At 39.4% G+C, this 13,049-nt stretch overlaps 1 protein-coding gene across 1 annotated transcript; it reads left to right on the top strand.

Moving 5' to 3' along the window:
- The first annotated feature begins 164 nt into the window (after positions 1-164).
- On the top strand, positions 165-11,136 carry u2af1 (U2 small nuclear RNA auxiliary factor 1). The gene is made up of 8 exons (XM_071516157.1): positions 165-229; positions 1,312-1,399; positions 4,062-4,128; positions 7,013-7,062; positions 7,873-7,971; positions 8,100-8,233; positions 10,461-10,553; positions 10,741-11,136. The coding sequence occupies exons 1-8, from the start codon at positions 186-188 to the stop codon at positions 10,913-10,915; spliced, it is 750 nt and encodes a 249-aa protein (XP_071372258.1). The 5' UTR covers positions 165-185; the 3' UTR covers positions 10,916-11,136.
- Positions 11,137-13,049: the final 1,913 nt, after the last annotated feature.

The raw sequence follows: 13,049 nt of genomic DNA on the forward strand, positions 1-13,049 counted from the left end.
AAATAATTAAATATATAAAATATATTCAATATTATATTCAACTAAGATTTAATCACGCAACGAGGGTTGGCATGAAAATATGTTTGTTCTTAGGCTACTTAGAAATATTTCGTCACATGTATGTAAATAGCTGCTCTTATTTGGAAAGTCAGGGGCCGGAAGTGACTCTTGCAGCGCGATCCAAGATGGCGGAGTACTTGGCATCCATTTTCGGCACAGAAAAAGATAAGTAAGTAACTCAGATTTAGTTTACTTTTTATAAACCAGTCGTTTCCTCTTTTGTCCGGACCATAATACACACATTCAGGTTGTATATGGTGTTTGTATAAAATACTTAAGTTACTTAATTAGCTTTAGCTAATGGTGCTAGCTAACGTTGGTCAAATACCGCGTTGCTCAAGGAGGTTGGGCTACGGTTGCTGGTTGCAGCCACATCTGGGTGAATGATGCTGAATTTATGCTTCAGCTTGCATAAACATTGGAACTTAAATATACTGGGTCAGTGTTTTCTAAGGTTACACGTGACTGGTTAGTTTAATTTAATATGCAATGTACCTAGATGTAATTATCATGATAGGAAACGATATCATTAGGGATGTTAGCAAGCACGCTGGAGAACAATGCAATGGCTGATGAGTTCAGACCCATGAGCCCAAACGCAGGAGTGTATAATAACATAACTTGCGTGATATATTCCTATTCTTGTGGATAATTCATTACGTCAGGTCCACAGTGTAAAGTGTAGTTTGCACATTTTGTTTCAATTAGTCTACCCGAAGATAGTTATGTTTACAGTGTTAACGGGTAATTGGGCCTAGAGGGAATCATTTGTGTCCCACAATTAGCATTTAGAGCCCGTTGCTTGACACATTTAATGCGGTAACTCACAATTGTGTAAATATTTATAGGGCTATGTAAATAGGAAGAGTCTGTCCCCAAATCTAGTTTTGTTTACCATCCTGAAGAGGTAGTGGTCAAAGCTGGACACAAAGTTAGATTCTGTCCATATTAGACTGTAACATCTCAACTAGCACTCTCTGCCATATGTTTATATAAAAAAGCAACGAATGTCTGTGCAAACAATACAAATTTTTACAAAAATGTGCCAAGAACCCTTCTTAGATCAGTTGTTTGTAACTTCTCAGTGTCAGCAAAATCTGAGTCTAAACCTTGTTTTTGCAGGTGAATTGACATGAATGTATCATTTCAGACATAGTTGTGCAGCCCTCATGTTACAGTTTCGTATGGGATTTCTCATGATTAGTTACTTAACTCATTTTCATTGTCTTTTATCATTTTTTTTCTCCAAAGGGTGAACTGCTCTTTTTATTTTAAAATTGGTGCCTGTCGACATGGCGACCGCTGCTCCCGGTTACACAATAAGCCAACCTTCAGCCAGGTAAGATTTTCTCTTGACTTTTTCTTGTCCAAAATGTCCTAAGATTTCATTGATGTGATATGATGATAATCATTTGATACCAGTAACCAAAAGTATAAGAGAACAAATATATTTTTCTTACACCTTATGGAAATAATGGTGAGATTTGGGTCTTAAAGTGCATACTGCCTACATTTGATTTACAGAACTGAGGAGATGTTGTAGAAAAATGCTGTACAAGCTGCTATTTTATAGGTTGTAGACTGCAATCTATATTTTTAGGGTTGTATGTAATACGTTTTTGGGTGTAGACAGAGGAGATAATCAGTTTTTTAAAAGCCAAGGGTATTTCAAACTAGCTCTATCACTTTTTATAAATATTGAAGTTGAAAAAAAATCACTAACTGCACTGTCAATGGTCCAAATCACTTGTGTTGACATTATATTCTTTTTATTAGATTAATGTATTTTTTCACTTGCAAGTTGATAAACAGACTTGCATTTGTGACAGTTAAATACATTTAATATGCATTTAGAATCTTTAAGCATAATAAGTATTTTGTGTATTATTCAGATGTGGAAAAAGAAATCTTGAGTTTGGCTTAAATACAGCCTTTAGCGATATGGTAAACGGACAAGTTAGGTCGATTACGATGCAGCTCAACAGTGAGTTACGCACGATTTTTGCCTTTTGAACATCTGAGGTTACTTTGTGAACTGCTTAATATTATATGAGTGAGTAATTATTTTTGTTGTTTCATTTCCTCTGACACATCTTTCTCTCCATCTTTAACATTTGACTTCTTTTTGTAGCGAAGACCCTGGATCATGCGTTGGGGATGAATGGAATTTACTGGTGCTGCTGCTCAAATCATATCAATGTCCTAACTTAATGCAGAACACACAGCTTCTTGTAATGTACAATATATCACCTGAAACATCATTTATTATAATGACTGTTAAGGTAACAATCATGAAGCTGATTTATGTACATTGTTACTGTAGTACTTGCATGGACAGAATTTTGATCACAGCGTTACGACACAATCTGTGATTCTTCTAGCGTCAGAGCTTTTTTATTGCACTTGTGATTTATAGTTACAAGTTTATGAGATGGCATGCCGTGATGTTTGAAATAACGTTTGAGTAGTATTTGACATAGTTCCTTATTGGTGTTATTGCTTAGAATTGAGCGGAAGTTTTATCAGGGCGTTGGGTTACAAAATATTGATGCATTTTGGCTTATCTGTGATTCACACCATAGTCAGATTTGTCCTGCTCTTCTTTGACTCCTCCTTAGACCTTATCCAGACATAAAACAGAGGAGAGGTGAAGCTCAAATACCCTATCCGAGTAATATTTCCAAAAGTTAAGCATTGGCAACTTTGTGCTGTTTTCCTCGCCCTTCCCTCTTTGCAAGTTTATTTTAGGCTCTGTGATCTTGTCCGCTGACATGCTACCAGCTTTGTCCCTCTAGGTTCAGGAATTATCTCCACCCCATTTTTTTTCCTTAGGTCTTTGGTCCAGAGCCCCCCCCCCCCCCCCCCCCTCACAAAAAAAAAAAGCTTTTTTATTATTTACATTTTTTTTAAGACATACACATTTTACACACTTTTTTTTATTTTTCCCTCTGCAGACCACCTTGATTCAAAACATCTACCGTAACCCCTAAAACAGTGCGCAGACGGCCAACGGCTCTCATTGTAAGTGCCTCTGCTCCAGTCCTCTCTCAGCCCTCCAGCTTTCCACTGTAGCTCTCTCCCTCTCCTCAGATTTTTAGGTCTGCGCCTGTACTGGCTGGTGCAGGGCTCTGGAGGGTTGGTCTCAGTACTGGTAGCAGGGGATGCTGAAAGCAGGGAGAACATACAGCAGTAATTGGCAAGCTGCTGGCTGGCAGAAACAACACTTAAGCTAGTGCGTTCGCATGACCTACCATTCCCTTTGAAAATGTAGAGGAAAATAATACACTATTATTCAGATTTGATGATTTCCCCTTCTTATTCCCCTCTTTTGCAGTAAGATTGATTTAAATTTCGGAAGAAAGTGTGTAGCTACAGCTACTGCTGAAATGGGACTCCGCTTCTGGCGCCTTAATGTTTTTTTTTGTTTTTTTGGGGGGGTTTTTGATCCAAGGTCCTCTCAGATCAGTCAAAGTCTTTATTCTTCCATAGTATCATTATATAGAGTGTAAAAAAAACCCCCCGTTTGTATACTGTTTTTATGCACTGGTGCCTTTGCTTCATTAGGGCATGGCACCGCACAAAAAGGCAAATTCTGTATCCTTGATTGCTTACGTTGATTTTGAATCTAATTTGTTAGCTGATTTTTCTAAAAGGCTTAAGAATTCCATCAAATACTAACATTAAGTTTCAGTAAATATTCTAACCAAAACTTTGTTAGTATTTGATATAGTCCTTAAACCCAGCGAGCTGATTACACAATCAATGGCAGTTAAGTGTCTGTGCTGAGATGTTCACCTTTGCTTACTAACTTTTGCTTTTGCAGCCCGGACCAGTGCAGAGGATCATCATAACCTTTTCATTTTTAATCTATCCTCTCCCACTCTTTTCTGGGGTTATTTGAGGAAATGTTATCAATTTTGAGTGGGTTTGGTAAATTATCTTATCAAAACAAACTCAAATCTTCCTGAAACCATCTCAAAAGTGTACATTTTGTATTTCAGACAATTGCCCTCTTGAACATTTACCGTAACCCTCAAAACAGTGCCCAGTCTGCCGATGGTTTGAACTGTAAGTTTTCCAACCCTTAACAGGGACCTGTGGCTCTCAAAACTGTCCTTTTCTCTGTCCATGCACCCACCTTTCTATCTGACATCACCCTCTGTGTAGGCAGCCGTAGAGTTCTGGGGTCTCATTTATAAAACAGTGCGTAGGATCCATACCAAAAGTGTACGTGCGCACAAAAGCCGAAAATGGCGTGCGCCCAAAAAAAAATTAGACTTATAAAACCGTGCGCATGCACAGCTGCAGGCAGTCTCCCCTTTATGAATCACAATCCAACTTGAAATGTTGCGCACGTGCATGAGCCTCATACTCCGCCCCTTAACTCCCACAATTAATCATAGATGGTCAATGAAACGCCCTGAATGAATACTGATGTGTATGTAAATATGTTTGTCATTCCATTCTCCCGTGTGAGAAAATGGCAAAGCCGGAACCAGGCGGAAAAGATACATTTTGTTGAAACACCAGAAACAGTTTGTTGAGAGGCAACATGTCACAGCAGCAGAAGCGCATTGGACTGCTCTCTCCTCTTGAGCGTTACACCTCAATGACGGGGGAAACCCTATTTAGTGGCATTGTGCCAGAAACACAGCGTGACACTGACTTAACGTTAGAGAGGAAGATGATGCTGCGACTGACCCAGGTATCGTAAATGTGCCTTTTGTTTTTGGAAAGAGTGAACGTAACCACGCACTCAGCATTTCACATTCATTTGATTTGAATAAAAAACGCATAGACAAGTTCTGTATGCTCGTTTTCTGACTCGGGGATCAGACAGTGTGCGACCACGGTGAACAAGAGGAGGGCTGCTTGGCACCGCCGTCTCCAAAGCGCCCTGTGTGTCATAACGCATCAGTATTTATTACCTTGAGACATCCAGTCCAATTGCCTAACACCTTGAATTTGTCGGATTTAATTGTGACAAACTGGGTCTCTGCTAAAAGACTGTAATGTACGTACTTGAGACTAATTCACACCATGCCAGCCTATAATGACATATAAATGTTTTTTGGACAAGTGATTGGGTTTGGAACTAAAGCAACAAAGACGCTATTTAGTTGTAGCCTAGCCGTTCTACCGACAAGGACTATTATTATTAGAGGGGTTTCTCTTGATGTGGAGTCGGCCTGGAAATTAACTGAGTGTAAAGGCCATTTTTTTGCTTTATTTTACTACTTTGCCATCTCAGCACCGTTTCCCACTGTCTCCAAAATGTTCGTACGCATGGGTCAGAGTTAACGTACAGGTGCGCACATTCTCCCGTCAAGTTTGTTTTTAATAGATCACAACTTTTGCGTGGGAAGTGGCATACGCCTCTTTCAGGCCCCGTTTTGTGCGTACGCAGCGGTTATAAATGAGACCCCTGGGCTTTGCAGGCTTGTAGCATATTTAGTGACTGTGAAGTTAAACGTTAAAATCCATCCCCTTCCAATTAGATCTGTTATTTCTATGATCCTGTCTAGTTTAGCTCATCATTTCTACACAGGAACATTCTCTGCTAAAGCCGGAAACAAGGGCCAAGACAAAGCTGCTCTGATGTCACCAAGCTTCAATTTACGGAGATTCTGCATTGAATCCATGAATAGAAGAACAACTTTGTGAGGCAGCGAGCACGTTTACATGCACACCGATACTCTGAATACTGGGAGTAATCAGCTTAAGGCAATATTTTAATTAGTTACACAGTTTGAAGAAATAAGATTTCTTTAATAGCCCGGATGGATTCATTTAATAATTGGTTTATTGCTTGCCACTCATCCGTGTTTCTGTGTCTGGTGACCTTTTGACATGCACAGTTTGAAGAAGAAGAAAAAAATCTTATGTGTGTACATGTCCCAATAAATTTAAAAATTGAGGAGAAATCTAGGTGTTACCCAGGTTATGATACGATATATCAGATAAAGGCGTTTACATGACAGTTTCATTGCGGGTGTATTGCCTTAATCGGGTTAAAATTGAATTATTAAGGTGCATGTAAATACACTCTATAGTGTGAGTGTGTCCTGCAGCAATCTCATTCTTAATTGTTAGCACCAGGAAATAAAGCTTGTTTAGGTGTGACAGATCATTGAAACAGTCACAAAGAATCCATAAAATCAGTGTCCCATATTCTGTCAATGGAAAGCAGCTTTGTAAATTGTTGCTTTATGACATCACAGATAAGCCTTTGTTTTCTTTTACATAACTTTAGGATGAACTCTTTGTACAATCAATATTTGAAAACATTTTAAGATGATAGAAGTAATTCCCCTTTTTAGAATATCAATGTGACACAACAGTGTATAAGATAAGTTGCATGCAAATCCTTTTACACATATTTTGTAGTACCAAATGTGCTTCATGTAAGAGGCCTGTCCTGAAGATTTTCTCTTGCAAAAAGTGTTAAACTGAAAGATTTGGTAGGCTTCATTTATGGCCATGAAATGTTACTATTAGTAGTGAGGACTGGCCATCTGGACTGGTTGTTTCCTCACTTTGATCAATGGCTGAATCAGTTGTGCCCACATCAAATTGTTTCCAGTACCTTCAGCTGGAAACTTAAAGGGCATCTGACTCTATGCTCTCATTGGGAGATAATGAATACATGCTATATGCTATAATATCTAACTATAATAATAGTATAACTAACTATCTCCCTGCCTGTACCTGTCGATTATATATAATCATTATATATATATATCATTAATAATCTACACAATTTATAAATTTGACTAGCAACAGGTTTTCACTTAAATATTGTCACCCAACTTTCCCATTCAGTTGTCCAGAATTTGTGTCCGCCTTAGTTTAACACTAACCATGTGTAACTTTTGTTAGATCTCCATTATACTGAAATTACAATGTTTTTTTTTCTTGTAATGAATGTGCCATTCTCTGTTGCCACCACTAGGTGCCGTCAGTGATGTGGAGATGCAGGAGCACTATGACGAGTTCTTTGAGGTAAGTGCCAATGACTGCGTCTTACTGAAGAGCACCTTTATGTGGTGCATGTATGCCTCAAACCATGACGACACCTTTCTGACACTGGTACAAGGAAGTTGTACACCGGTACAACTTCCTTGGAGAATATGATTGGACTGTTTTGTCTCATAATCAGTGAATGACTACAAATTACTGGGACAAATGAACACAGACCTATAAATAATTTAATCTATAAAAGTTTAGGGAATCACACACACATTTTGGGTGATTTGCACAATTTGGGCATCAAAGAAAATCAGAAAAAATAATATTAACAGAAGCAGGCACACCTTGGAAGAGTGGATTGTAGTCCAGAGGGCTTATTTTTTATTATTGAATGCCAGCTCATTATTGACCTTACTTTGTTCAAACTTGCCTTTCACCTTTCATCAAACTTTTTGGCAGTTAAATCCCAATGTCAATATTTATGTCCCTTTGCAAAGTTTTTATACTGCTCTGACAAACATGATAGTCTTCCTTCTCCATGTCATGTTGTGATGCTGCTCTTTGACATCACAGTCATCAATGAGCGTGTCATAAATGAAGACATTCTACACAGAAAATCCCTTTTATTACCTCCTCATAGGCTTAGTTTGTGATGTGTTTATTGATTTTAATATGCAATGTCACAAAGGGCAGTATAGCAGCATCAAAAAGTCTAAGTTATGTGTGTTCATAACATCATATAGGAACATAGTTATTGGAACATCACTCAAAATTGTAATAAACATTCAAATGCAGATGTCACACTCCTTTTTTCTCTGCTTTCCTCCGATTCCTCTGTGACAGGAGGTCTTCACAGAGATGGAAGAAAAGTATGGAGAAGTAGAGGAGATGAATGTATGCGACAACCTTGGAGATCACCTAGTTGGGAATGTGTACGTGAAGGTGGGTTCTGTGTGTCTGGCATAAACACGCATATGTATCCCTGCTGTTGTGCCATGCCTTTTTGCCTGGATTACAACCAACAATTTTCGTCTTAAAGTACACTTTGTCTCTCCTGGTATCCTTTGTAGTTCCGTCGTGAGGAGGATGCTGAGAAGGCCGTGATCGACCTGAATAATCGGTGGTTTAACGCACAGCCCATCCATGCTGAACTCTCTCCCGTCACAGACTTCAGAGAAGCCTGCTGTCGCCAGTATGAAATGGGGTCAGTGCACCACAGCATCTAGTTGAGGGCGAATGCCTTTTACTATTAGTGTTTTAGAGATCCCAATCTAAAGCTGTGTTTAAAGGGCGATAGGACTGGAGAGCTTCTTCAAACTATCAACTGTATCAGACAAGAAGGTGCTCTTTGGCAGAGGATATGTATTAGCCAGGAAGATAATAAGGAACCAAGGCACTCAACTTAAGGTGAAAAATATAAAATGCCTTTATTCCATTGACAAGTTCTAAATTCTGAACATTGTTAAAAACTAGCTCCTACGCGATTCGGTGTCTTGCCTTCTTCTTGGAGCTTACACAAAGCACAATGGTAAGAGACTACTTAAAGGAGAGATAAAGGTGAAACAGGTGTTCTCATTCAGCAATCCTTGTCAATCTGACAATTGTAGTACAGGTAGTCACTCCCCCAGAGTGAACAGGCAGGAACAACAAGAGGCAGCGTCAATTTAAAATAACCATATCAAGTGAACAACACATTCAAATATACAAGGCCAAACCCACATGTATGCATACACATACACACATAAACATAAACAACTATATTCAGGAAGACCTTATAGGAAATGCGTCAGATCTAAATCTTCATTTAAGCCAGGGTAATGGGATTTCAAAATAGAAAGATTACTATTGTGCTTTTCTTTGAAGTGTTTGGCCATAGGGTAGTTTTCATTATTCGTCCGTATGGCACATTTATGTTCTGAAAGTCTATCTTGGAGCCTGCGTTTAGTTCTCCCAACATAAAACACATTGCAAAGGGGGCATTCCAATTTGTAAATAACAAATGTTGTCTTAATTTTTTTTTATTAATACACAGGATATGATGTTAATATCCCTTGTGCCATAATCCAAGGTGAGCATTCCTATGGAGGCCCAATCCAGAGTTTAACAGAATGATATACTACCATACCAATGAGTACCATAGAAAACATCAGGCTACACTGTCATAAATCTACAGCACCATAAGACGGGCAGCAACATTCACCAGCTACCTACTCTAGCTTCAGGGTGTACTGAGTGTGCCAGGCTGTAGTAAACTCTGTTGTTGTGAAGCACATCTGTATATCTTGAAAGTATGTTCTTACTAGATTCTTAATGCTATCTGGGACCCTAAAGAAATCAAAAGCCTCCCATAATAGATTATGTGGTACAGATCCAAACGCATTAGCGTTCATAGCCTCTTTGAAAGAAACGATTCTCCATTTCTTCAGCCTTTTGGTCAAAATCTCTCTCTTGGTCACATGTTCTCCTTAGTCTTTGGAACTGGCCATAAGGTATATTTTCTCTAAGGTGTTTAGGATGACAACTTTTTGCATGGACAATTGTATTACGGGAAGTAGGTTTCCTGAAAATAGTGGAATGCAAGTATCCCTCTTTGTCCTTGTATATTTCCAAATCTAGGAAATGAAATTGGTCTTTGTTGTATTCCAAATTAAGTTTGTCTTTGTTTGTAGTATTTAAATACTGGTGAAAGGCCAACAAATCCTCTTCTTCTGATCTATATAAATATTCAGTATAAAGAATCTTGTCTAGGAAAGGGTGTTTAGATGAGTTAAATGCATAGTCTGTTACCCATTTGCCCATATACAGACCTGCATATGAGGGGCTGTATCTGATCTGTTTCTGATCTCTCACTCAGGAAATGCTTTAATGCTGACAGACCTTCTTCATGTTCTATTGTTGTGTAAAGTGTTTCAACAGCCATAGTAGCCAGTATAGTATTATGTCCTATATTACTTAGTTGTTGTATCTTCTTAAGGACATCTGTGGTGTCTTGGATATAGGCTGGAAGAGATGGTAGCATAGGTTTAAGAAAGTAGTCAATAAATTCAGAGAATGGCTCTGTAAGGCTATCATTGCTTGAGATGATGGGTCTACCTGGGGGGGTTTGGCCCATTTGAGTGTTTTCTACTACTGCTTCCTACTGGGAATGCACCGCCACCTGATTGCTTGACTGGGTTAAAATATACCTGTAAAATGTAAAAATGCCTCTTCCTTTGCCCGTTTACAAGCTACTGTGAAATTCCAGTTATCACACCTGTGTGGGGATCGGCAGTACACGTGATGATTGACAGAATTATTGAATAACCCTACACCATATCGGAGCTTGTCTGTATGTAGCAGTTGCTGGGTGAAGCTTCTGTGAGGCCCTCACCAGTCTTGGATAAGATTCTTATGTCACAGTGATGCCGTGCTAATGATACCTCTCTCCATAGGGAATGCACTCGAGGTGGCTTCTGTAACTTCATGCATCTGAAGCCCATCTCCCGTGAACTGAGGAGAGAGCTCTATGGGCGCCGTAGGAAGAGGTACAAACTTATCCATTTCCGTGGTTTTACCTTTACACAAACCAACCTGTGCAGGGTTTAGAAGTATTACATTAAGTGTTGGGATATATCACTATGAAAGATTTTTTTTTTTTTTAATTCAGCATCTTCTTCTTTGCACTAATCTACAGTAGCTCACAATCACTCACCCCTTCCTCTCTCTCCACAGCCGACATAGGTCTCGGTCTCGATCCAGAGAGAGGCGATCTCGCTCAAGGGACAGAGGGAGAGGAGGCGGAGGAGGCGGAGGTGGTGGCGGCGGAGGTGGTGGCGGCGGAGGTGGAGGCGGCCGTGACCGCGAGAGACGCCGCTCCAGAGACAGAGAGCGCTCAGGAAGGTTCTAGACCAGAGCCACGGCCACACGTCCTTCCCTTCCCTCCTCCCTGTCCATCCCCAGGCTGTTTTAGTTTGTACCCCCCCCCCCCCCAAAAAATCTATCCCAAATCTAGTCCAGGTCTAATGGAAAGTTATTGTTAATGACGAAAATGTGACAGAATTGATGAACTTGTTGTTTTTTCTTTTATTGATTTGTGAAGATGAGTTTCTCATTAAATTTAAGATTTGTACTGAATATGACTGATCTGATGCCTGAATCACTGGTTACTACATCAGTAGTGCAGTGTTTTGTTTTTTCTGACACATGGCACTGGGCTTAAAGGATAACGCTGGTGTTTTTTAATGCATTGCTTACCGTCAACAAATCCTATGAAAATAACAAAATCAACAATGTGTTTGCTCCGCTCCTGTTACTTTCTGACTTCCCACGTACCGTTTTTAGCCGTCAATCCTGAAGTCATGGGCTCCAATTGTAAGCTAAAAACCTTGAAATACAGCTCACAAAGACATAGTTTCAATTTTAAAAATCGCTAACTGTTACCATGAAAAGTCAGGCTATTGTAGTTATTACCAAATCAAATTCAAATGGGAACAAATTCTTCATGACGCCGGGGACTGTTTTCGGTGCTACGGAACTACTTTCCTGAGATCGCAAGGTGTTTACAGCCAGCTTATTAAGTTGTTTGAGGAAAAAGTCGGCTGGCCCGGTGCATCGTTATGATGAAATATGCTGCCCAGAGCAACGGTATGGCTCTGTGACGTGTTTTTATTAGAACTATGGAGTTCTGTGGCTACTGGGACATGGCTGCATTGGGCACCGGCTACATGGACAAGACTTGTTGGCAAAACAAAATCATTGCTGATTTTGTTATTTTCATAGGATTTGTTGACGGTAAGAAATGCATTAAAAAACACCAGCAATATGGGGCAAGGGGAAAACAGGTCAGCCTTAACTGTGTTTTGTTCAGGTACATTGTACACTCCACTATACATTGTCACAGTGTGTGGGCTCCATACTGATAACATAAATCAATCAATCAGACTTTATTTGTACAGCACTTTTCATACAAACAAATGAAACGCAAAGTGCTTCACAGACTAAAAACAATAAAACTAAGGAAACTTAACAGATGAGAACTTGATAGTACACAGTAAAATTAAGGAAACACCAGAGACAAGATTAAAACAAAACAAGATAATAAGATACAGGTAAAAACAAAAATAAATAATTAAAAAATAACCTAAAAGGAGTAGGTTAGCTAACTGGAGCTTTAAATTGTCATGCTTAGGCACAATTTACTGCCAAAACATTGTGTCCAGCACATAACTTGTATACTGTAGGTGCAACCAAACACTTGTTTGCCGAGTACATCACCAGATTTTCTTCTTCCTAGATAGATAGAGGGAGAGAGAGTGAACACCAAGCTAGTTAAGCTGCAATAAATTGCAGAAAAGTGCCTGTGTAGCCTGATTGGCACACATGGTGTATAAAACTTATGTAAAGAGCTTATCTATATTAAGGTTCTGCCCTAGTAGTTATTATGATTAGATTTCCTTTTGGTGAGCACTGGTGACTTGCCAAACTTACAGTAGCTGCTTTGAGTTGGCATGCTCAGACACACCAACTAATGCAAAAGAGTTCCTTAGTTTTTCTTCCCCATTCCCTTTTAACTTCACTTCCACTATCAATTTCTTTTTCAGTTTTGAGGTTGTCTGACTTCCTGGTTGATTCTTCCCTTGGCTCTCATGATACAAGAAAGCACAGTGGTTACAAAAAAGAACTGCAGTAATCCTGTAACAGATTTAGACGGATGCAAAACAAATGTCACAGCAGATCTATAGTGCCACTACAGAACATAAAAAACACCACCAAGTAAGACAAGGTCACAAACATACTGTTGAGTACTGCAGACACACATGAAGTCCCTATGAAGATTCTAGTGATTTTTCTTTAGGGAAGATCACTCCAGGACAAATAAATGTCAGTGGGTGAAAGAAACATTCAGCACAGCCTCTGTTCTTTTTCTTACCATGTGCCCGGCCATGATGTTTACCTGGGTCTAGGAAAACGCCTGCGCACACAAATTTGAAAAGGCCTGTGAAGTCTTCATAACCACATGTTTTTGTTGTTGAGCAGGCTCT

The sequence above is a fragment of the Centroberyx affinis genome, unplaced genomic scaffold (assembly GCF_046629955.1).
Source record: "Centroberyx affinis isolate AG114_WGS23_722 - 3 ecotype Tasmania unplaced genomic scaffold, CSIRO-AGI_Caff_v1 ptg000393l_1, whole genome shotgun sequence".
NCBI classification, from domain to species: domain Eukaryota; kingdom Metazoa; phylum Chordata; class Actinopteri; order Beryciformes; family Berycidae; genus Centroberyx; species Centroberyx affinis.